Below are 24877 nucleotides of genomic sequence, written 5' to 3' on the forward strand. Positions count from 1 at the left end.
CAACCTCAGGGTTCTTTGGGGTGCTCCCCCCCTTCCAGAACGTGCCTCTCAGCCCACTAGGCTCACCTTCCCCGCCCCGCCCCCGTGCAGCGCTGGGTGTGACTCACTTCAGGGGAAACCTTCTGACACCCCTTCAGCCTGAATAATCAAGGCAGGTTGGAAGGCTCTCTGCATAGCAATCACAGCCCACTTAATGAACCAGGCTTTTCTCTGATTCAGGGAGAGGTGGGTGCCAACGCAACCTGCACGAACAATGTGTTTGTGGTTTGTTTCTAAAGGGAGGAAGCCCCATAGATGAACCCTTTTATCTCATACAGGCACTCGGTACACGCTCAGAGGAACTCTCCTTTGTCAGGTTCCAGGGTTGAGCCTCAGTGTTCCCAGATTGAACGACTGAGTTTTAATTTTATGGGGTGGGAATATAATTCAGGGGTGGGGAGCCTGCTGATGTCCAGCAACTATATTGAGGCGCTGAAGCCCCCTCAGTCTGGTTCTCAGGACTCCTCCAAGCCGGACACCCTGCTCTGCCCCATCCTCCAGTGCTTTTGCCTGCCCGACTGGTGTCCTTGAACTGTGATAATGCAGCTTGCTTCCCTGGGTGGAGGAAGGACAGAGAGGGTGTGTGTGTGTGTGTGTGTGTGTGTGAAGAAACTTGATTTTTGCGTGGCTGGAATGGACAAAGCAAAGAGTCCCTTGCTCCACCCATTTTTGCTTCTGGTTCCACTTCACCATGTGCCCCCCAGAAGGTTGCCCTTGAGAATGTGGCCCTCAGATTGAAAAAGGTGTGACTTGCAAGATGGAAAGTTCTCTAGATTTGGGGCACATGGAGCTCGTTCTGCCTAGGGGCCTGGGGTTGGGGGAGTGTGTGTGTGTGTGTGTGTGTGTGTGTGTGCGCGCGCGCCTCTGCTTATGTGGGGGGGGAGGGGGCTGAGACTGTGGGTGGGAATCAGGCAGGACAGAGTAGTTGATTTGCAACCCCTGGTGCTAAAATTAAAGGAGAGATGACATGGCTTTTAAAAGCTGCAAATTAAAGTGTCTTGAGGCTGTTATTAAGGCCTTTGCCTGGCCTGGCAGATTCCAGCAGAAAAGCGGGCAGGGGGTGGGGTCTGAAAGCAAGCAAGGAAGCAGAGAGAATTGGGGGGGGTAAGGGGAAAAACATTTTGCAGGCAATATTAAAATCTGACATAAAATTAAAATTACGTTGGCATAATGAAATTGTGTACGGGAGCTGGGAGATGGAAAACAAAGCGAAATAGTAAAGGTGTCACCCTTAATTACGCTCACCTTCCTTGCATTCCTCTGTGTGTTGCGTCGAGGATGCGGGTACAAGGGGAAGTCCAGCTCTGCCCTCCCCTTCACCCTCACTGCACAAGCCAGACAAGGACCACCCAGTTGTCTACAAGGACACATTCTCAAAATAAGCCGTCTTGAAGGCTGGGCGGCCGGGATGAGGAAGCTGCCCCCAGTTTGATCGCGTGAGCGGAAACACAAAGATCTTGTGGGTGTGGGTGCCACGGCAAAAGAAGGGTGACATTCCTGGAACCCAGCACCCAGTGGTGACAGATGCTTATGTGGGAAAAGGCAGGGAGCCCAAACAGGTGGTGGGGCCAGAGCCAATGAAAGGCGGAGCCAACTCCTTCTAGCTGCCCCACTTTGAACTCTACAAAGGTGGCATGGAGGAGGAAGGCAGTGCCACCCCCCTGAAGTGGCTCGTAGAATTGTAGAGTCAGAAGAGACCATGTCCAACCTCCTGCAATGCAGGAATCTTTTTGTCCAATGTGGGGCTCGAACCCACAACCCTGAGATTAAGAGTCTCATGCTCTACCAGGCAGGCTGAGGTTAGTGGGACAGTACCCCATCTGCCCAAATGGATCAACGGCTACTGCAGGCGCCATATAGTCTTTCTGCTGGGGGCATGTGGTGGGTGGGAGTCTGCGGAGGTCACGGAGCAAACATTTCAACAGAGCATAAGAGTCCCTGTGTTGGGTCAAGCCCACAGATTCATCTACCCCAGCACTCTCTTACTGACAGGCGGTAGTCAAATGGGACCCATCTTGCTTGTGGTTTACGTTACAAGCAAGCCGGCTCAATCCTTGGGCCTGGCTCTCCAGGGTTTCAGACAGGAAACCTCCAGCACTTCTAGGAGATGCTGCCGGGGATTGTGGGTGGGAGGAGGGCTTCTGCAAACCAAGCAGCTGCTGTGCCAGCAAGGGACATCCCTTCTCCTTCTTGGGGAGCCATTCTCTGGGAACTTCCCCAATGGACTTTTTTTTAACCATTTGAGTTAGTAGTCCAAACCCGCTTCAGATCCCCAAGTCAAGTCACGTGCCACGTGAAATATTTCTTTATTTCTCCCCTAAACTGACCACCAAACCTGCTTAGCCAATTAACCCCAAGTTCTAGTGTTTGGAGAAAAAGAAAATATGCTGTCCATACTCCAGAAAACCTCTTGTGTCATTCCTCTCCCATTCCATTGTGCTCAGTTACCTTAGGGGTGGTGCTCTTAGGTCATTTTGGACTCTGGACTTAGTGATCTTATGTGGGAAGGGGTTTTTTTAGGCAATGATGACTTTATTGATTCATTTATTTCAAAATGTGCCAAGCCAGCCTTGCTGTCTTTGGGGCCCCCTTCTGCTTGTTCTCTTGAGGGAGTCTTAGGCACCTCCTGCCCCAAACACCTACTGTGATGGTCCCACTGAGTTGCCCTAGTTTTTGGATCTTCTCCTGCTCTGTGATGCCCTCTTTGAGGCAAGACAGCAAAATAAAAAAACCCCAGAAGGCTTTAGTTTGAGGCACACAGTTGCAGTGTAAGATAGTGTTTACGGCTGTTTTATTGCCACTGTTTTAACCAATATTTCCTCACTGTTGGATCTTCCTGGTGTTTATGTTTGCCGCTTATCCTGTACTTTCTAGGCAATTGTCTGAGTCGTTTTGCCTTTGCCCTGATGTTCTTTCACCCGCAGAACTGCTTCCAAGAGGGAAAATGGAGGCCACAAGCCTTGACATCCGGGAGAGTCTAAGGAGGGGGCTCATCCACACTTTCATTCACCCCACTGCTTTCCCCCAGCAAATCCCACTTTTTAGGACTGAATTGGAACAAATGGCAATCTGCAGAAAACCCGATTTTTCTGGGGGAAAGCAGTGGGGCAAATGGAAGTGTGAAGGAGCCCCCTCCGGGTGTTAAAGCCTCTGGCCTACATTTTCCCTCCTGCAACAAGTTCTGTGGGTTGATTCTAGTTCTCAGTTAGGACAGATAGCAATTTGTATGTACACTTGCAGAAAAAAAGTGACTCATCTTCTTTACATTTTCGCTGTGATCACCTTCTGGATGACACAGCCACTGCTCCTGTTTTACAGGTGGGGAACTGAGGTTCGAAGGTAACACAGCAAGCCCAGATCCAAACTCAGTACTCGATTCATGGAGCCACACGGCAGGTGTGTGTGTCCGCTCCCTGCCTCCTCTTGTCCCAGCAGAACGCAGGGCTCAAGATGGGCACCGGAGGGGGCTGTGATAACATCTGGCAGGAAGCAGCTGGTACCCACTGAATGGCTTTGGCTGCTCCTTTATATGCTGGCCACATGCAGGGAGAAAGGAAGAGGGGAGGGGGCTTTGCAGATTTTGTGGCATGGGGGAGAGAGAGCAGATTTACCCCCTACCAGCTCCTTCAGACAATGACAGATCCCAGTAGTTATGACTCCTTCTGTATCCCCTTGTGTGTCCCTCCCCCCAACTCCACTGGACCCTTCAGGTGTCCCTCCTCCCTTGACAGCGGCCTGCTCTCAGCTCTGCCTGGCACTCTGCACAGTCTGTGGGTGAGGTGTTGCTCTCACCCTCCTTTTGTGTGGCACAGGAGTGCGGCTGGTGGAGTGAGTCTCCCTGCGGAGGTGCTGGTGTGAAAGTCGCTTTGCAGGTCCCCGCTGACAAAATTGCGGGTGCTGCCTTTGGAGGAGGCGGCAGTAGGGTGCACACATGGCACCTGGACACGGTTTGCAATCTTGGTGCATCCAAGACCAAAGACATGGTAGGAAGGGACCCCCTAGGGTGGCAGCAGCAGCAGCAGTAGTATCGTTCTCCCCGCTTTCAATCCTGCATGAGCGAGCGAGTCCCCAAAACTAACTAACTAGTCCTCATTGGGGGCCAACCCATGATGCTTGTCTGCCCGAGTGGCACATGGGCCAATGGCTGATTTGCACAATGCGGTTGGGGCGGGGAAGGGGAAAAAAGAGCACCTGCCCATGCGCGGAGTGACATGGTGAGAACCAACCTCCGTGCAGGTTTCCCTGGAGACAGAATTCTGGCAGCTGGGCAACCCCAGTCTTGGCAGGGCCCCGCAGCCAGCCCCAGACTCTGGGCAAGGGCAGCGTGGTGCCCACACTTGGATGCTCACATACGCACACACGCCCCATCACTGCTGCCATCCACTTGCCAGCTCCGTCTCTCTATTATCTTCCCACGCCAGGCCAGAGAAATGTCAGGCGCAGGGATGGGACACAGAAGGGGGGGCACTGGGGTTGGAGATTAGGAACCCATTAGGGGATATTAGAATTTCATTAAGCACTGGGTTTTCTTGGCTGATATGGGCGTCTGTGAGAGGGGGGCACTGGCTTGAGGGCTCCTCGTCCTGGTTTGTATTCTAATGAAATGTCACTTCATGTAGCTGCTTCTTGGCCCCCCCCCCCCAATAAACGGATGCAGCCACGTCCATAGAAAGCTTTCATGAGCCTAATAAACCGGAAAGATTTGTTTGAGTGGCAAAGGAGTCGGAGGAAGGCAGCTTTGCCATAGCCAGGGAAGGGCACTCCTGGCATCATCGCCACCTCCTGCCCTCCTGGGTATCTTGGCCCCCACTCCCCTCTCAAAGCTGGGGGGGCGGGCAGGGCTTAATCTGTGGAATGAAGTTTCTAGGGCACAAGTCATGCCCCATGACCTGGAGAGAAGATAACCCAGATTTGAGAGGCAGTTCCGCACCTTAGTGGCAGCAAGGGAAAGGCACTCTGCATATGCTCAAGAAAACTCTGGCATCTGTCGATAATTTGTGTGCGCTGGATGTTAAGTCTTGACACTAAAAAACCAAAAACTTGGGTTCTAAACATGAACAAAGTAGCCCCCCCTCTTCCCCCTGTAGTTATATTTCAGTGGTGAGGGGAAAGAACTCTGCACATGTTCCAGAGCACTGTCAGTACTTCATATCTTGAACACAGCACTGATAGGGAGGCAACCCAGATGCCCTGCCTGCTAGCCAAGGCTCCTCTTCCATCTCTTAGTGGCAGAACAGTGCAGTGGGGAGTGGGTGGGGGGCTGACATCTGACACCCACCTCCATTGACATCTGACACCCACCTGGCTCCATTGCCAGGGTGGCACCTGTCCTTTCCATTCCCACCACCCCTGTTCCAGAGCTCCCCTTCTGTCTCAGGCAGGGCCCTCTGCCTTCTGGGACTCTCTTGCCTGGGCACTTGAACTTCCCTGCGAGGCTTTTGTCTCTTGCTTCTCTCTTCCTCTCTTCTGTCAGTTCTTCCTTCAGAGGATCACAGCAAAAGTGAGATGGTGAGAGAGAGTCTCTTCTGAAAGAGCTCCTTGGATTCTGCTGTGGGCCTGCTTTGCCCTTTCCAGACATGAGGCTGGGGTGCAAGTTGGAGGTTCCCCACCCTCACCTTGTTAATTGCACTGGGCCATAGGTTGTTTTAGACCTGCTTGGATGGCCTGCCCTCCACCCCTTCCTCAGTGCTGTGGGGAGGGTTGTCTGTGTAGAGGCACACTTCACATGCTCAGAATGCCTCATATATTACTTATTCTTAATCCAGGGCCAAGTCCTAGCATTCAGGACAATCCTTGGTAGTTCAAACTGAGCCTGGAGGCGGGGGGTGAGTGTTGAATCACAATAAGGGGCTGGACGTCTTTGTCTGTTTTATCCAAAGGGCAGCCCCTGGCATCTAAACCTTCTCCATCTCTACAGAAGGGCTCTAGCTATGGGTCAGGCCGGTGGGGCGGGAGCAGGAGGCCTGAGTGCCCCAGTTAGTGGGTCTGTGGAGAGGCTGGATGGGGTTGAGGGCAGGTGTGTTCTCAGCCGGGGTTGTTAACCATTAGAAGCCACCACAGCCGTGCCACGCATCAGATGTTAGTGGCTAATCGCTTGCTGATCTCCATATGGTGAGAAGCTTTGCTTGCTGATCTCTGCTGTTCAACTGTTCAAGGAACGGGAGAGGCTGAGTGTTGACAACTCTGTTCTTCTAATTTCAGCTCAGCATTAAAAAAAACCTAAACCCTTTCACCCCCTTCTGTTGTAGTTGCCTTCCTCATCCTCTTCCACAACAGCACAGCAGAGGTTTTGAGATGTAGCCTCTTCTCCCTGCTCAGCCATTTCCCCCAAAGAACTCTGCCCAAACACTTCCCATCACCTTTTTCAACGCCCGCCGCAACTTCTTCCACCTTGTCCTCAAATACTGCTTTTTTTTTTGTTTGCATGGAGGGGGTGGAGTAGAAGAGCCATAGCTTATGGGTGAAGCACCCAGGTTTAGTCTGCACTGGAATCTCCTGGTAGGACTGGGAATATCCCCTATCTGAAACCCTGCAGAGCTGCTGCCCGTCAGTGTAGTCAATATTGAGCTAGATGGACCATCGTTCTGAGACTCTGCATGAGGTAGCTTCTGACTCTCAATCGTTTAACGAAAACACCCCACAAAAATCAGGCTGCTGAAGCAAAACTGGGTGGTAGTGGTTAGGAATGGGTTTTTGTGTTGAAGCATTGTGAACTCAGTTCTGGTGCTGAGAAGAAATGCTTAGTTGAGCTGTGCCCAGCCCAAGCATGTGGAATTTGTAAGTATTCCCATTCCCAAGACATTACTTCACACCTGGCTACTTTTGGTGGATCTGGGGGTTCTATTAAAAAACAAAGAAGACTCCCTGCCCAAGCCTGAAAGTGACCTGCGTCTGAGCTCTTTGAGCAGCCATGGGTAAAAACAAACCCAGTCACAGGCAGGCAGTGCAGGGAGGAGGAGCTACTTTGTCAGGGAGTAACTCACACTCCTGTGTTTTTGTGCTCCTACAAACAGCAGCTCCTGCATTCACACAGGGCTATTAGAAGAATATTAGAAGTGACCTGAGGCTGGTCCAGGCCTAAGGGGTCCATCTAGCCTATCATCCTGTTCTTGCAGTGACCAACCAGACGCCTACTATGGGAAACCTACAAACAGGACCCAGGCACAAGCACATTCTCCCCTCCAGTAGTTTCCAGCAACTGGCATTCAAAAGCATTGCTGCCTCTGACCACAGGGGCAGAGTATATCCTCCATGGTCCATGGAGGCAGAACAGATTGCTAGGAGACCCCTATTCCCCTCACAGGGCTACAATTCCCAGAACTCCCTGAGAAGAGGAATGCATTGTTAAACCACTCTGGAAGGGGAGCAGGGGTCTCCTAGCAATTCTCAGCACCCGTAACAATCTACATTTCCTAGGAACCTTTAAGGGAAGCCATGACTGTTTAAAGTGGTATTGTACCTCTTTAAGTGTAGTTTGAGGACAGGGGCCTTCACCTTTCAAATGTACAGAGTATTTTGATGGTTTTGCAACCACACCAAGAGAGAAAAGGTGTTCCTACCCAGTTTTGCAGACAGTAGAACTGAAGCCAGGAGACAGTGAGTGACCTGTTCATGAAGGGTAGCTGAGTCTCATCAAGGGCAGTTGTAACATATTCCAAAACTAGTAGAGATCCACCCCCACATACACAAAGAGAGATTTGGGGGAGGGAGGAGGAAAAAGGAGGAAAGCAACCTGAACTGTTCAAATGAAGGAGAGATGGGCAAGAAGCACTCAGGGATTTGCATTAAAGGGTTGGAGGTCAGCTCATATGGGTCCTCCTCCACGTGCCCAGGAGCACAACCTTTCCACACTGATCAGTAACCTGGAGTATAAGAAGCTGCTTCCAACTAGCTCAAACTCTTTGTTCATCTGTGCAGGAGGAGAGGCATCCAGTGGCTCAGGGGGGTAGTTTGTATGAGTGCTTAGGAGGGAGTGGGGAAAGAAAAGGGGGCAAACTGCCCACCACTGGCCTGTGGTCCCCAACAAAATGTGGCAGGAATAAAAAAAAGGTTTTGTGCCGCAGTCTAGACGAGCATTGCCTGCTCTGGCTGACATCTGCTCTCCAGGCAGGGTCTCAGGCAGAGAAAGGTCTTTTCTATCATTTGTTTTGGGGGTTTTAAAAAAAATATTGGTGGAGGTACCAGGGATTGAACCTGATACCTGACTGCAATACCTATGCTCAGAACTATGGCACACACACCCTCCCCAGGAGAGCCACCCATGGAGCAGGGCTTGCAAAAGGTGGTGTGTTAGGACCCCCCCCACACACACACACCTGCCCAGAGATCTTTGGCAGAAAAGAGGCCTGTGCCAAAATTAGTCGTCTTTGCCATTGCTGCCTGAGCTTTGGCTGCTGCTAGGAGGTGGTTTTCTCCTTTTAGCTGGTTTCCACTTTAGCTCCTTCCTCGCCCCCACACAGACACCCACCCAGTCTGTCATTCCATCCGTCTCCCACCCGCTTGTATTTATAGCTCACAAACAGGTTGCAATCCAGGCTTTGGTGCTGCATCTTCCAAACATTGCATGGTACTGGGAGGGTGAGTGTGTGCTTGGTAGAGAGGAAGGCAGCAGGGAGAGATAGGAAAGAGCCCCCACCCCCGCTTCCCCCCTTCCAAATCCTGATTCATTCCCCAAACTGCCAAGAACCAAGGGATCCTGACTTGGGCTCTTAGTTCTCAGGAGGAAGAAATGAAGGAGGTGCTTAAGCTGAAAGGCTTTTGCTGCCAGGTCTGAAAAGCTTGACCTCTGATCCCTAAGTTCTGGAGAGCAAGCTCTGGCTAGCAGCGATGAGAGGTTTTGCATGCGCTCAGAGACATACAGGACTTGCTCATCATCCTGGTGTGTAGGGCAGGATGGGAAATGGTGCTTTATGGCCACGACCCTCATACGGAGACCCTCTCTTCCTTTGGCTCCCTTCCCTGCACACTTGTGCCAATGACATCATACTGTATGAGCTCATGGAGGGAGATTTACAGCCCCAAGGGAAAGTGAGCTCAGAGGCAGATCCATTAGGGAGAATGTCCATCCCAGAACTGCCAGGCATCCCTTTCTCCAGCCCCCCTCCACCTCTGGATTTTGCTGAATGCAAAGGGGGCAGAAATCCCAAGGCTAGGCTGTGAAAAGAGATGAGGGTTAGTCCTGGGAAGGCCCCACAGGTGGCTGTGAGCAGGGGAAATGGCTACCTGCCACTCCCTGGGAAATCCAAGACCCACTTCATCTGAACTGCAGGTCCTTTGCAGGAGAGCAAGCAAACCTGGAGGCGAAAGAGCCTCTTTTGTGCAGATCTGTTTGGGTTGGTACAATGGCCAGTCACAGCAATGGCTTTGCTCCCAGGACCTGAGCAGATCCACCAAGCTGTGACTGTTGCTGCAGGGGGCTTTCCCAAGCCTCTCCCCCTGCCTACAGAAGCAAACAGAGGCAAGAGCACACCAGTAATTTTTCAGATTGAGTCCTACTGCATCACTGTCCTCAGAGGGTGGCCCTTTGAGGTGGGGCAGAGGTGTCTCAGCAGATACAGGCTGCCAGTTGCAACTTCCAGCCTCCCCACACCCAGTTGTGCCAGCCATGGGTTGTGGGGTGAATGCTCTGTATTCATGCAAGGCCTGGCAGGTGTGCGTGAGAGACATCACAGCAAAACAAGCATTGCCCCTCCCGAGCTCAGAGGTGCAACGGTTTTGCAGTTCAGTGGTGGCTCAAAGTGGCTTCAGGTACATCATTTCTGGTGCAAAAATCAAATCAGTGCCAGAATAGAATGGTGCTGGTGCCATATGACAGACCTTCCCTACAGAGGCCTTGTCTTGCCATATGACAGACCTTCCCTACAGAGGCCTTGTTTTTGCACTTGGGCAAAAAAAAATGAGAGGCACAAATACAAGATGGGTGACACCTGGCTTGAGAGCACTACATGTGAAAAGGATCTAGGAGTCTTGGTTGACCACAAACTTGACATGAGCCAACAGTGTGACGCGGCAGCTAAAAAAGCCAATGCAATTCTGGGCTGCATCAATAGGAGTATAGCATCTAGATCAAGGGAAGTAATAGTGCCACTGTATTCTGCTCTGGTCAGACCTCACCTGGAGTACTGTGTCCAGTTCTGGGCACCACAGTTCAAGAAGGACACTGACAAACTGGAACGTGTCCAGAGGAGGGCAACCAAAATGGTCAAAGGCCTGGAAACGATGCCTTATGAGGAACGGCTAAGGGAGCTGGGCATGTTTAGCCTGGAGAAGAGGAGGTTAAGGGGTGATATGATAGCCATGTTCAAATATATAAAAGGATGTCACATAGAGGAGGGAGAAAGGTTGTTTTCTGCTGCTCCAGAGAAGCGGACACGGAGCAATGGTTCCAAACTACAAGAAAGAAGATTCCACCTAAACATTAGGAAGAACTTCCTGACAGTAAGAGCTGTTCGACAGTGGAATTTGCTGCCAAGGAGTGTGGTGGAGTCTCCTTCTTTGGAGGTCTTTAAGCAGAGGCTTGACAACCATATGTCAGGAGTGCTCTGATGGTGTTTCCTGCTTGGGAGGGGGTTGGACTCGATGGCCCTTGTGGTCTCTTCCAACTCTATGATTCTCTGATTCTAGATAGTCAAAAGATTCAATGCATTGGGCTCATAGGCTAAAATTTGCTTATGCTAATTTATATGTATAGATGCAAATGTAGAATGTAAAGGTCACAGTAGGCACACCAACTCATTCCCCATCCAAATATCCACAGATGAATTTTTAAGTGCACACACCCACACCCCCAGATCACTCCACCCCTGGATCACTCAAAAATCAGTTCCTCTTTTATTTGTTTACTCCCCCTTTCCTGTTAATTTCCAAAGAGATTCTGCTCCAGATCCATTCATCTCTCTTTCAATTACCCCAGTCATGAACCCAACCCCAAATCATCTCTAAAGGAAGTAATAGAATTGTAGAGTTGGAAGGGACCCCAAGAGCCACCTATTACAACCCCCTTCAATGCAAGAATCTTAACTAAAGCATCCATGACAGATGGCCATCCAACCTCTGCTTAGAAACCTCCAAGGAAGGAGAGTCCACCACCTCCCGAGGGAGTCTCTTCCACTGTGAAACAGCTCTTAGTGTCAGAAAGTTCATCCTGATGTTGAGTCAGAATCTCCTTTCTTGTAACTTGAAGCCATTGGATCAAGCCCCACCCTCCAGAGCAGGAGAAAGGAAACTTACTCCCTCTTCCATGTGACAATCCTTTAGATATCTGAAGATGGCTGTCATGTCTCCTTTTTCCCAGGTCAAACATACCACGCTCCCTCAACTGTTCCTCATAAGGCTTGCTTTCCAGACCCTTGATCATCTTGGCCCTCCTCTGCACACATTCCAACTTGTCAATATCTTTCTTAAATGGTTTTACCCAGAACTGGACACAGTATTCCAGGTATGGTCTGACCAAGGCAGAATAGAATGGTTCTCTTACTTCCCATAGTGGTACTATTAGTAAAGGTAAAGGGACCCCTGGCCATTAGGTCCCGTCGTGACTGACTCTGGGGTTGCGGTGCTCATCTCGCTTTATTGGCCGAGGGAGCCGGTGTACAGCTTCCGAGTCATGTGGCCAGCATGACTAAGCCGCTTCTGGCAAACCAGAGCAGCGCACGGAAACACCGTTTACCTTCCCGCCGGAGCGGTACCTATTTATCTACTTGCACTTTGACGTGCTTTCAAACTGTTAGGTTGGCAGGAGCAGGGACTAAGCAACGGGAGCTCACCCCGTTGCGGGGATTTGAAACACCGACCTTCTGATCGGCAAGTCCTAGGCTCTGTGGTTTAACCCACAGCGCCACCTGCGTCCCTACTCCTCTTAAATTTATTTCCCCATATTTATCCTCCCCCAGCTCCTAAAAGTTCATTGACCAAAAACAGTTGAAGCAATTAGAAGTAGTTCTAGGGGGCCCAGTCCTAGAAATTACACTTCTTCCTTCCCTTTTCTTGTTCCCTGACCCTGCTCTTTCCCTGCTCCATCTTTTTCATCCCAACCCTAGATTTCCTCTCCTCTGCGTAGACTTTCTATTCTCTGCATGCCAGGAGTTGCTGGAACTTTCTCCCTAATGTGGGCAGGGCTGAATATGAACTAAGGCATAGCCCAATTTGTGTGTAAGGCTGAAATGTGCTTTAAAAATGCCTCTGGGCATTTGCAAAATGTCTTTTCTTCATCACAGAGTGACCCCACAGGTTCAGAAGCAGGGAGAGGCAATTTTCCAGGCAGGCAGGGTTGAAGTTAAGAACAGCAGTTTATGTGGGTGGGAGCTGGGATTCTTCCCTGGCCTCATCCGAGATGTGTATTCCAACCCTATATAGCACAAGGGCTCTGCTAGCAACAATTGTTGTTAGTCATTTATTGCTTACCAACCCTTTACCACCAGATCACATACCAGCGTACAGTAGTTTAAAACAGTAAAGTCAAGTAAGTACCAAAATACCGTATTTTTCCATGTATAAGACGCCCCCATGTATGCCCCTTACTTTTGGGGACCCCAAATTTAGAAAGTTGGCATATGCACTATCTATGTATAAGACGCCCCCAGATTTTTAACCTTAGTATAAAGTAAAAAAAACCTAGTATTATACACTGAAAAGTATGGTATATCCATATCAAGATATAAGAGGTTTATCTTCAGTCCACGACAAAAACTACACAATGAAGGAATTTCACAACCTGGTGCCCAGAAAATGTCCTTGCACAGGCTGCCACCTGGCAAACTTCAGAGGGTGGTGGAGTTCTCAAGAAACCCCCTTTTGCTAATCTTGTACCTGAGAGGGTCTGTAAGGAAGGAGCCTGGGCTCTCAATGCATGTTGCTCAGAATCCCAGGAAGAGTCAGTGCTGCTCAGGTGCTCAGGACCTGCTTAGAAGGCTGACTTAGAAGGGTTGGAAGGGACCCTGAGCATCATCCAGCCCAACCCTCTGCAATGCAGGAATATGGAGCTGCCCATTATAGGGATCAAACCTGCAACCTTGGCGTTATCAGCACCATGCTCTAGCCAACTGAGCTATCCAGCTTGCTGGCTTCCAGTAATGGGCACTTGGCTGAGGCAGACTACTGTGAGAACAAGGTGCTGAAGTTTGCCAGGGTCTTGCCAACTATCGTGCGGCGGCGGCGTCGCCCCCCCCCCCAAGTGCTGGGCAGAAACAAAAACCAAGTTAATAAGGACCCTGCTAGGCCACCTTAGGTGAACATACTTGGCAGGTCAGAGGTAGTGAAAGCCAGGTGTGGAGTGTGTAGACAGACTAAGCCACCCATAGGGATGCAAGGGTTGCTCTGGTTGGCAAGGATTACTTGTCAGTCAGCTCACCCCTGCCCAGCCCTTTCTTTAGGGTGCAACTCTGCTGGAATCATAGTCAGAGTGCCCTTTCCCAAACGCAAGAGTTACATGAGCATGTGCAGAGTGGCTTCTTCCTCCCCACGCCTGAGACCAAGGAGGTTGGGCTTCGCCACCAGCTTCCACGCAGGTTTTGGTCAGGAGGGGCATTCGTTCTTCCGCGCCTGGGACCAATTATACCGCCTCCCGCTCCCTTCCGGGTCTCCCAAGCTTCCCCGCCGGCTGGCTTGGAAACGGAGACAATTCCCGGACACATTTGGCAGCCGGGCACGCGAGTTTCTAAGCCGGCGATGGCCTGGCGGGGCGGGGGGGCTCTAGCAGGGTAGCCTTCCCCCCCCCCTCGCACAGAGTGTGTGGGGACAACTCTGGGCTGCAAAGTAGCGGGGTGGGTGGCTGGGGTCTCGCGTGCGTGGCTCAGCTTAGCTTTTCCCCACTCGGGGGTCCCCCTTCACCCTCTTGCACCATTTAAAGGACCATCTGGGCTAAATTATTCGCGGAAGGGTCGCCTCTTCCGACCACCGGCAGGGAAGAGGTTAACAGCGCTACTGCCGCCGCTTCCCGATGCGAACCTTTCGATCCATCCTCGCTGCGCGCCCTGCGCGCTATCCTTTCCCGGAGCGCTTCGAATCGCTGGGGCGAGGAGGTCGGGCGCCTCCAAAGGTGGCCGCCGACAGGGTGGGGAGCGGTGGAGGGAAGAACTCGTGTTGCTGTTTTTGTGCGGGTTTGGCGGGGGGGCGCCGCCCCTGCCTGCAGGGGGAGGGAGTAGCTAGCCGACGATCTTTTCCTTTCTCTCTCTCTCTCTCTCTCTCTCTCTCTCTCTCTCTCTCTCCCCCCCCGTCCTTTATATCTTTGGGGGGGGGCGCCGGTGCCGAAATATGCACGCCGAGAGGAGGGGGGGCGCGCGCGCGCATTTGTTTCCCTTTCGGGGCGGGGGCTCCCTGGCCGGCGATTGGGCGCTTCCTCCGCCCCTCCCTCCCTCCCTCCTTCTCCCTCCCTCCCCCCTCCCAGCCTTCCCTCCGCTCTGCAGCAGAGACGCGCCGCGGAGCCGAGGAACGGGGGCTTGGGGGGGCTTGGTGTTTTTTGGAGCCAGGGAAGGGACGGATCGCATCGCTTCGGTTGAGGCGCCGCTCGGAGACCCCCCCGCAAGGATTACAGCCCTCCCGCCCCGGATTGCTGGGTTTTGCCGCTGCCGCCTGCCTAGCCGCCCCTCCCTCCTTCCCGGGTTCATTTTTCCTCGCTTTTCCACCCCCCGCGCCACGATGCCCGCCCCCGACCCGTAGCCCCGCTTTCCCTCCTGCCTGTTCCCCCAACCCTCTTTCCTTTTCCTCCCCCCGGTAAATCTCTCGCCCTCGCCCCCTCCCCCGCCCTGGATGGTGCCTCTTTTCCCGCCAGCGGCGCCTCCTTTTCCTCCCGGGGGGGCCCCCGGCCCTTCGCTGCCCCCGCCGGGATGCCGCCGCTGCACCTCCTGATGGCTGCCGGGCCGGGGGGGCGGCCGTGAGCAGGGGAGGAGGGGGCGTCCCGCCCCGTCGAGGGAGCCCAGCCCGGCCTTCTTCGTCTCCCCGCTGGAATTGCTCGCCGCCGACAGCCGGAGCTGCCTGGAGCCGCCCTCGCCCCCGTTTTGGGAGCGCGGAGTTTCCCTTCGCCGACTTGGGGGGTTCATCCCCCCCACCGCCACACGCCCCGCGGAATTTCCTTGTGCTGTTTGCCCCCCGCCCGGATCCCGACCCCTCCCTGCCTCCCGCTCTGTCGTCGGGGCGGGCGGGGACCGTCGGCGGGGTGGCATGGACGCCGCTCCCGCTGCTGGCGCCGCCGCCGCACCGAGGATTTAAGCGGAGCGCCCTAGTCGGGGCGGCGGCGGCGGTGGGCCGGATGGCGCCCCCCGGGCCGCGGAGGGGCTCCGACGTGGTGGCGTCCGGCGCCGCGCTGCTGCTGGTGCTGGCGGCCGTGGCCGGGCCCGCGGGGGCGGCGCGCGTCTCCTCCAGCCTGAGCACCACGCACCACGTGCACCACTTCCACAACAAGCACGGCACCGTGCCCATCGCCATCAACCGCACGCCCTTCCTCACCCGCGGCGGGCACGGTAAGTCCCCGGGGGAAGGTTCGCTCGCAGCCTAGGTGCAGCCATGTTGAGGCAGGGGGAGGTGGGGCGGCCGGTGGACACCCGGGGAGGCGCCCCCGGGGGCCCTTTCCGCGCGCGCGATCTTGGGCGCATTTGCTTTCCAGACGATCAGTGGCCAAAGGCTTGTTCCGTCCCTCCCTCGCTGCGATGGTGGCCAATCGCCTCGCCCTCTCACCGGGGCTCTGCTTCTCATTCCGTCGGGGAAAGGCGATTCAAGCCCGAGGATTGGGACCCAGGAGGCCTCCGGCCCTCAGCAATCTGGCAGCCAGCTCCAAGTGAGCTGGGTGGGTTGAAGGGCTGCGAAGGGGCCCGTTTCTGCTGGGACAGGGCGTGGGGATTATTGGAGCAGAAGCCTTCTCTCTCCCGGGGCTCGGGCTAAGGCTTTAGTTTCTTCGCCTGCTTCCTTCTTGCCTCCTTGCTCGGGGAGGGAGGGGGTGCACAACTCTGCTCACCTGGTGGCCGGACTTGATTTGTATCCAGGCACAACCCAGAACCTCCCTTCAAAGCTCAGCCCCAGATAGTGCAGGTGAAATATGACAGCCCAGGCAGATGCCGGCTGGCAGGAAGAGGTAGTTCAGAGGCATGTGCTGAGTGCTTTTCCCTTTGACTTGAGCTGTTTGTCCAGCTTGCACTCTTCCCCATCCCCTTTTTTCATCTGAGGTCTGGAGTAAGGTTTCCAAGCAAGCTTGAACTCCCTCACTTCTCTCTCTCTGTATATATACAATATATATTTATTTATCTATTTTAAATTTTGTATGTTGAAGGGGAGGATGTAGCTGTGCTTGGCTTCCTCTCTCTCCCTACCTGGGCTGAAGTAGGTAACTCTCCCCTCCCTCCCTGGCATTATGTAATAGCCAGGCCGCCACAGCAACCTGATTGGTGCTCAGTTGCTCCCCTCACAACACATAGTGTTGACTCACCTGGGTCAGCTTCTCTTAATCTCTTTTGTGGGTTGGTTCCAGTTTATAACCCATCCCTCCTCAGCTCTGGTGTGAACATCAAGGGCCTCCTTGTAGGGGCAGGGGTGGATTCTGTGTTTAAAGGGTGGCAAAGGAAGCCTGGGGCTGAATTTCTGTGGGGAGGCAAATGGGGTGGCAGGTGAACTGGATGTTGGTACTCTCTGGTTATTTGGCCTTAAGTGCTCTCTGTATGCAGGGATGGGAGAGGTTCAGTCACCGGTGGGGGCACCCAGATGCCCCCTTGGGCAGCTTGTGGGACACCCGAGGGGTCTGCCAGGATGGGTTCTTTGTGCCTGGCGTGCTAATGGCATGTGAGGGTCTACAAAGAGGACGTTGTCCACGTACGTTGGCATAAAGCATCCAGTCCTGTGATCCCTGCGCCAGCTGGGGGGATGGCGTTGCATGTCCAACTTGGCATGCCTGCTCACAGCAGAAGGTTAAGCGTGTTGCCTGCCACTTGTGTGCCTCATTCAGGTGCTGGCCTTTGTGTGTGTTCTTAGCAGGGCACGTCTGTAGTGGGTTTCTGCTGCTGGTTGTGTTGTGCAGGTATGTGAAACATCTTGGTGTGGTTATTTGCTCATGTAAGCAATAAGCATTCACATATTATTCACAAACACTGGAAACAAGAGGCTTCCTGTTCACATAAAATAGTGTGAGAAGGCTAAATAGTAAAAGGTGATCCTGGGTCCAGGGAAACGGGGACCAGACTTTCTGACATGCTGTAAGCCATGTCTCATCCCTCAGCCTTTCAAAGGAATTCCAGGCAGCAGGAAGTGACTGGCTGTGATGTGGGTGAACTTTACAAACTGAGGATCCTTGTGGCGCCACGAGCGACATTTGCAACTCTTGAGGCTTCCTCACCAGCCACTGGCCCCGGGTCTTGAACTTTTAGACCTGGTGCTGGTGGAATCTGGGGATGTGGTGCAGACCTGTTTGCCCTGAATTTATCATGCTGAAGAGATGGAGTGGGGTTGTCTCTTGATTTCATGATGCTTGGATGGTAGTTTGACAAAAACAACAGCCTGCCTTATTGAGCCATAAAACTCCCTGTTGCTCTTTGTGCAGCAGATTTAAGACCGCTACCCCTATGGATTTTATACCTCTGTATTCTCCCCGCCACCCACGCTCCTCCCAAATTATTTCGGCTCCCATCAGAATTTTGGAATCCTTTACAAATAATTCCAAAAGCACAGAAAAGTCAAAGGCAGCTGTTCCAAACATGGGGATGTTCTCTTCCTGGGAACATTTGCTGCTTTAGAGTCACTGATAGCAGAACCTGCCAAGAATGGCTTTCTTGGGGGGGGGGGAGGCCAGAACTTAATAATAAAAACCTCACATGGCTGCTGAGATTTTGTGGCCCTGCTTGTCAATAACTGGGAATTGTGCCACAATGTGGCCTCTTGCTTAGGAATATCCCAGTCAAAATTGCAGTTTCATTAATGTGAATTTCCACCCGGATTTTGCTTTGTGTGTGGTTGATGTTGGGCACCAACATTTGTGTTTGTAACTAGACACAATGTACAAAGTTTGGGGTACATCAGGTTGTCATGTTGCGCGTGACATGTGTTGTATTTTGTTGGGTGTGTGCAGGAAAGCAGATTGCTGTGTGTTTGTGTTGTGCATTGCTTGAGAGCTGTTTTGTGCCACTGATGTTGCAGGATGTGACTGGGCGGGCGGGTGGTGGGCTACAGATTGGCTTTCATGTTAGGTCAAGGTATAATAAAGAATAGCCAGGTCTTGTTGGTGTGGACTGTTGACTTCTCTTCCAAGTTGACATGAAGGGGAAGGGCGGGTGGCAGTGGGATAGATGAAAAGATCTTGCGGACCATCAGCTTATCAGTGCCATTTCAATTTTTTTTAACTTCTGAAAAGTGAATGGTCAGGGCTCAAATTTTCCTGGAAATACATTCTGTGCCTTTTCATTTTGGATATGTAAGAGCTGGCTGGTGAATTTATTATTATTATTGCTTTACCCTTTAAGTACATCAGAGGAGCCTGCTGCATCCGGCCAATTTCCTGTCTCCAAGAAACTGAAGGCATCCTTCAGTGGCCCTGCCATACCTTGGCATTTTATCCTCACAACAAATCCTATGAGAATCGCTGGCCTAAGTTCACCAAGTCAGCTTCGTGACTGAGTGGAGAATTTGCACGTTTTAGTTCCCAGACACAATTCAAAGTGCTGGTCTCTATCTATAAAGCCTTATGCAGATCAGGACCCAAACACCTCAAGCACCACCTCTCCCCATATGAACCGACCTGTGATCATCATCTGATATCCTTATTCTTGTGCCCCTTCCACAGGAGGTCCAGAGGGTGGCAACATGAGGACGGGTCTTTAGGTGGGGGTTCTCTGCTTTTTGCCTTAAAATATTCTAAGTCGCTTTGAGTTGCTGTTACAAAAAAAAAAGTGAATAATTCATTTTTCTTTGCGCCTTCTAGGATTGAGCCCTGGCATAGAAAAATTAGTTTTGCCTCTGACCTTTGTCTTGCATTAATCCCTGGTGTGTTCTTGTCAATGTGCAAAGCACAACACTGGCCCATGTAGGCTGCAGCAAGGAGCCTGGACACATGAGTTCATGGGAAGAGGCTTCATTGCCCCAGCACATCTGAGCCTACTGTGTTAGAAATCAGGCTTGAGGACAGCATGGGACGAGGGGCTCTTGGGGACCCTTTTATTTGGTCTTACATTCAATTCTGTGAAAGGATGGAGATTTTTATTAGTTGGATCTCAGCCTTCTCCAACATGGCGCCCTCCAGGTCAGCTTGGCCTACAGCTATCAGCCTCAGCAAAGATGGCCACACTGATTAGAGTGGATGGGAGTTAAGGGTTGTGGGAGGCTAGTATTAGGCCACCTTCCCATGTCCAATGCTGTATATTGCTCCCCATGTCTAAGATGTTCCCATGAACTTCTGTCTAGCTTGTGGATTTCAGGAGGAGAAAGTTTAGGAGGTAACTGAGGGGTGGTCTCCAATGGAAAACCTGTCATGGCCGGTGCAGCTTTTAGAAGGGCTATATGAGTTTCTGGGGGAACAGATCCGTTTGAGACTGCTTAGGCAGAGGTGAGACATCCTGTTTGGGCATAGTCTCCTCTGAACCCCAGGTGCCAGGCATAGGAAGGCCTTTGTTTTTCTTCCCTGCTGGTCAGCTCAGCTTCCAGGCATCAGGCTGTCCACCATCAGAGGCAGGATTCTGGGCTGGATGAGCCTCTGTTCCAATCCCACAGAACCATTTTTAAACATTTTTATGGAGAGAGTTCTTGTGGCAGTTTCACCCTAGCCACCAGCCTTGGCAGAGTCACTTATCCTGATGGAGCTGAGGCCCTTGGAGCAGGTTCCCACCAACAGCCCTTGTACAGGCTCCCTGCCTTCTGGGCTTGAGGCAAGGTGCTCCTTTAGAGTTGCTGCAAAGGCTCCAGCAGCCTGGAGCTTTGTGTTCTGGAGAGCAGAGCCTGCTTCCCCACCAGGGTTTCTAGTAGTAGCACCTTTGGGCCCTGCGTTGATTATTCTGCCTGGCTGCCAATAGGGACTTCAAGCAGTGGTCAAAACTAGCCAGGCACGTTTTACTTTACGTGGTCCAGTTGCAACTACGTGGAGATTTCTGGGTGCCCGGTTGGCAACCACAGTTTGAATGCTTCTGTCTAAGTCTCTCGTTAAAGCCATTTCCCTTCCCCTTGTGTGTGTTTCTCCTTCTTGCATACTGGAAAAAGTGAATTGTTGTAAGAGTAAGCTACAGTCAAGCAGTGTACTTGAGATCACAGAAGGAACTCTAGGGTCATCTAGTGAATAGACATTCCATTGTGGCGACTAGGACAGGGCGATAACTGGTTTTCAATATTGCAATACAGTGGTACCTCGGGTTACAGACGCTTCAGGTTACAGACACTTCAGGTTACAGACTCCACTAACCCAGAAATAGTACCTCGGGTTAAGAACTTTGCTTCAGGATGAGAACAGAAATCGTGCAGGGGTGGCACAGCAGCAGCCGCAGGAGGCCCCATTAGCTAAAGTGGTGCTTCAGGTTAAGAACAGTTTCAGGTTAAGAATGGATCTCCAGAACGAATTAAGTTCGTAACCTGAGGTACCACTATATATCGCCAGCTAAACATTGCAAAATATTGATATATCATGATGTCTGAAATAAAGATGGAGCTATGTAGAGGTGGATACTATAACCCAGGTTTAGGGTGCCATTTGGCTCTTAGCTTGTATACCTAAGTTTCTAACAATGACTTCAAGGGAGGGTTGAGTTCTGCTGTCTCTCTTTTGCCTTGCCTCCTCAAGCACCTATCAACAGTGGGCTGGGATGAACTTTGGAATCCATCAGGTACCTGTGTTCATGATCTAGCCAGAGTCAAACCTTCCTGGGGCCTGCTTCCTTTCAATGGGAGAGTTAAGCACGCACAGATCAGTGTCTGAGTTTGGCCCTTGGTCACCTGTTCAGTTGGGTTTGAGGGAGGGATCCTAACTCAGTGGTAGGAAATGGTTTTGCACACAGATAGCCCTGGGTTTAATTTCCATGAGCAACTTCTGTTAGAAGAATTGGATAGCTGATGATAGGAAAACCTACTGTGTGTCTGAAAGCCTGGAGAGCTGCTGCCACCAAACAGAGTGGGCAGTACAGGGCTTTAGAAACAAAATTTGTTTCAAAGAAAAGGAAGCAAATACAGATAACTGCATCTACAAAACAGGAGCAAACAGACACTCATGGATTGACCCTGGTATAAGGCAGCTTCTGTTCTTAAGCTTTTGCCAGGCTAAAATTTCTCTACACACTGTAGCTGCATTTTTTTCTTTTCTTTTTTGAACTTCATCTTTTCTGTGTTTCTTTAATGGGCTGCTTTGAGATTCCACCAACTCACTGTCAGTGCAGAACAACAGAGTGGGCTCAGAATGGAAATCAGCCAGGGTGTAGCCTCTTAACCTCAGTTCCCTCATCTGTAAAATGGGTGTTATGGGATGGGCAAGGTAAAGATCATAACAAGCACCAAACATTCTGCAAAATTCCTGGAAGTATTTTCTTTCTTGGGTTCTTTGGAGAGTATGTGGAAGCAAAACCACAAACACACAAATGGGCTGGCAGGGTGGCACATGTTGTCAGCTGCTCTGTAGGTTTGGGGTCCTCTTCCAGCTGGGGCTTCTTCATCCAGACCCCACATTTCCTTCTCTTTGTGCCTGCTAGGTTTTCTACAGAGGGGAGGACAGCATCTCCTGGCTCATTTCCTTGCTGGAGGCCTTGCCTGCAGCTCTGTCTTGAGCCAGGAAAGCCCCTCCAGCTAAGTAGAGGTCCTGACAGATCAGGGAACCCTGAGCAAGGCAGCCCAACAGGCTGGAGGAGCTGTTCTCAGCACTGCAGACAGGTGCTGTCCATGGTGCTGACTGTTCCCATCTCTAATACCATGTCAGAGCTGGAGCTGTAAGCTTCGCCCTCACAGCCACCCTACCCAGTAGGCTGTCCACACTTGCATTTTGGGAAGGGGAGAAACTGAGGCATAGGGAGGGTGAGTCACTGTGGTTGAGCCTTCCAGTTGGGTCTTCCAGCCTTTGCAGGTATTCAGGGTGTGTGTGTGTGTGTGTGTGTGTGTGTGTGTGTGTATCTGAGAGAGACAGGGAAGGAGATGTTGTTGGGTTGTCTTTTTGGGTTGGGGGTGGCCTCTCCTGCTCCACCCTGCTCCTGGTTCATACCAGTTGGCTGCTCAGCTTAACGCATGCTTGGGGAGTGGGCAGATTGTGCCGAGACCTTCCAGTTCCTGCCAGCTTTTGTGGTGGGAAGTGGCTGTCTGTGTGTGATAGAGAGGGGGAAGCAGGAGAGAGCCGATGTTCTTCTTGCTGTGCTCACAAGTGTGGCCCTGCGAGCTGATGATTCATCCTGAGCTGTTGATTATTCATGAGGCACCAAATGCCCCAAAAACCGGGGGGGGGGGAGAGAACAAGGAATTAGGCCACTCTAACAACAACCTTCTGCTTCCCTGACCACCTTTGCCCACCCATCTCCCCTTCCCCCCAACTTAACCACCCACCACCCATTCCGTTGCACTCATCTCTGCCCCTCCCAGCCCCCCTGCAGAGGAAGGCCCACCCCCATCCCTGGTCTGCCCAACCATCTGTCATTTGCTGCCTGTAGCTCCGTCCGCCCTGCAGTGAGCAGGTATGTGCTGAAATGGCAGGATCTGTAGGCCTGTGTGTGTGTGTTGCAGATGCTAGGACAACAAGGGCAGGCTTGAAGTGTGTGTGTGTGTGTGTGTGTGTGTGTGTGTGTGTGTGCGCACTTCAGAGTTCTGATCTTGACCCACCTGGGAAGTCAGGCGGACATCCAGCTTGTCAGGAGAGGGGTAGTTTAGGGGTGAGCCTCCTGCCTGGGCTCTTCAAAAACAGCATCTCTGGGTTTGACGAGTTCCTCTCCCTCGTCCCTCCATTAGTTCCTCCCTCCTTCAATTTATGGCATTACCCAGTCATTAATTATTACTCCCGCCTGCAGTTTAATATGGTAATCGAGGCAACCCCTGTTTGGACCCCACATTTATTACGCCGCCACTATTTATGGGGCGTCCTGCTCCGGGTTACGGCAGGCCCGGGAATTATGAGTCTCGCACACAGATGGCTTTGTTAATTAATTACTGCTCCCCACAGCAGTCGTTCTGCGAGCAGGGAGGGGTTAATGTCTGGGGCTAAAGCTGCTGCCCCTTGCCTGCCGCCACCACCAGAAAAGTCACTGCTGAGTGACGCACAGCCTGGACAAAGCTCCCTGCCCAGCTCCTCATTCCTACCCTCTGGGAAGACGGGAAGCTCTCTTGCAGTTCAGCACTGACTGGCAGCAGCTCTCCATGGTCTCAGGCAGGGGATGCTCTTAGCACCACCTAGAGATGCTGCCAGCAGGGACTGAACCTGGGGCTTTAGCATGCAGAGAAGGAACGCTGTTGCGGAGCTACACCTCTTTCCCAGAATCCAGCTGCTCAGGCCTTCCTGAATGGTTCCCATCCAGCGTCCTTGGGAACTTCTGGAGAAGGAGTGCCTAGCAATGGACACTGTTACAAAAAATGTCAGGCTGTGGTGGCCCTTTGGGGTCACGTAGGGTCTTGCCTACAAGTGGGTGAGGGTGGCATGATACGTGGCTTCTGCAGCTGAAGATGCCGCCTGAGCCCTAGATGGCTTTTGTTGGTGCCTTGGGTGGAGTGGGGTGGGGGTGTCACCCTGACCACCCATTTCACTCTCCCCATCTTATTCCTATCCAACCAATCCTTACGGGATCAAATTAGCATACACACCCCATGGCCAAGACGGGAAGAGATCATTCGGTGTGTTGAGGGGTAAGATTTGCTGGTATGCTGAAAAACAGTTCGGGCGGCCTGTGTGGTTTTCATGGTGATGGGAAGAACTGGAAAAAACTGAATGAGGACTGAGCATGCTCAGTGGCCAAAGAACTGGGGTTGGGCTAGTTTCTCTTTCTCTCCCTGCCTAAATTACCTCCCAGGGTTGTTTCCACCAGGCACATTTTGCAGGTAAGCTATTGGCTACTTGCGACCAAGTGAAGTGCCTGGGTGCCAGGTTGGCGCCAGACACCTCCACCATCTGGAGGTGCACGCTTGGGGATCCTTGGATCTTGACTGTTTTCACACACTTGCAACACATCTGTAGAATTCTATTTAATCTGCACAATCAGAATGCATTTCAGGTGCAAAACTCATGTTGAAAAATATGACTTTCAAGCCATTTGGCCCCAAAATTGCAACTAGGCATTCTGTTTCAGCGACTGCAACCCTGGTTTAAGGAGTCATTTGGTGCCTAGCTTATATATATCTAAGTTTCTAACACTGCCTCCAATACTTCAATCCCATACTTGGAACCCCAAGTGCACAACTCAGTTTGGGAGGGAGGGCAGCCCCGAACAGAGTGATGCTGTGAAAAGTGGGTTGGGGGCTGTGTGCCGTGCAGGGGAGGGATATCCTACGCCTGGCACTTTTGAATTCAAGGCTGGCCTCATGGAGGAAAGGAGGGAGTGTTGCAATCCTCTTTTCTTTGTGGGGGCGAGAATTGACCAGCCTGGCTGGAATATGCATAATACGCCTTTATTCAGGAGCGGTTCCTGGCTTTCTGCGGAGGAAATATGGTTCATTGTAAAGAGCTTACTTGCTGGAGACAGCCATGTTTTCTCTGGTGAAGGAATTCCTGCAGGAGTAGAAATTTGTGTGTGTGTGTTTGTGTTTGTGCTGGGATCCACCCACAGAGGGGATTTCTGTGGGGAAATAAACAGTGGTTAATTTGCTTTCTTAAAGAGAGGCATCTCTGCATTGAAGCTTCTATGGCAGCCAGTTTGTCTCACCTGGAAACTCTGGATGTGGTGGGCAGGCTATGTTTAGACACCCTGGCCTCCTTTACTTTGGAGGTGAT

At 51.9% G+C, this 24877-nt stretch overlaps 1 protein-coding gene across 35 annotated transcripts in view; it reads left to right on the plus strand.

Annotated features, from left to right (window-relative positions):
- The window catches only part of NRXN2 (neurexin 2), a 341743-nt gene that overhangs the window by 203263 nt on the left and 113603 nt on the right, over nt 1-24877 (plus strand). For 2 of the 35 annotated variants that reach the window (XM_053369680.1, XM_053369682.1), the window contains exon 1: nt 14411-15494. The exons of 31 other annotated variants lie outside the window; for them this stretch is intronic. In XM_053369680.1, the coding sequence (XP_053225655.1) occupies nt 15284-15494 (211 nt within the window). In that variant the 5' untranslated portion in view covers nt 14411-15283. Of the gene's footprint in view, nt 1-14407; nt 15495-24877 lie in introns of those variants that run through there. 2 more of the 35 variants (XM_053369683.1, XM_053369684.1) reach the window with 2 other exon arrangements.

The sequence above is a fragment of the Podarcis raffonei genome, chromosome 16 (assembly GCF_027172205.1).
Source record: "Podarcis raffonei isolate rPodRaf1 chromosome 16, rPodRaf1.pri, whole genome shotgun sequence".
Taxonomy (NCBI): domain Eukaryota; kingdom Metazoa; phylum Chordata; class Lepidosauria; order Squamata; family Lacertidae; genus Podarcis; species Podarcis raffonei.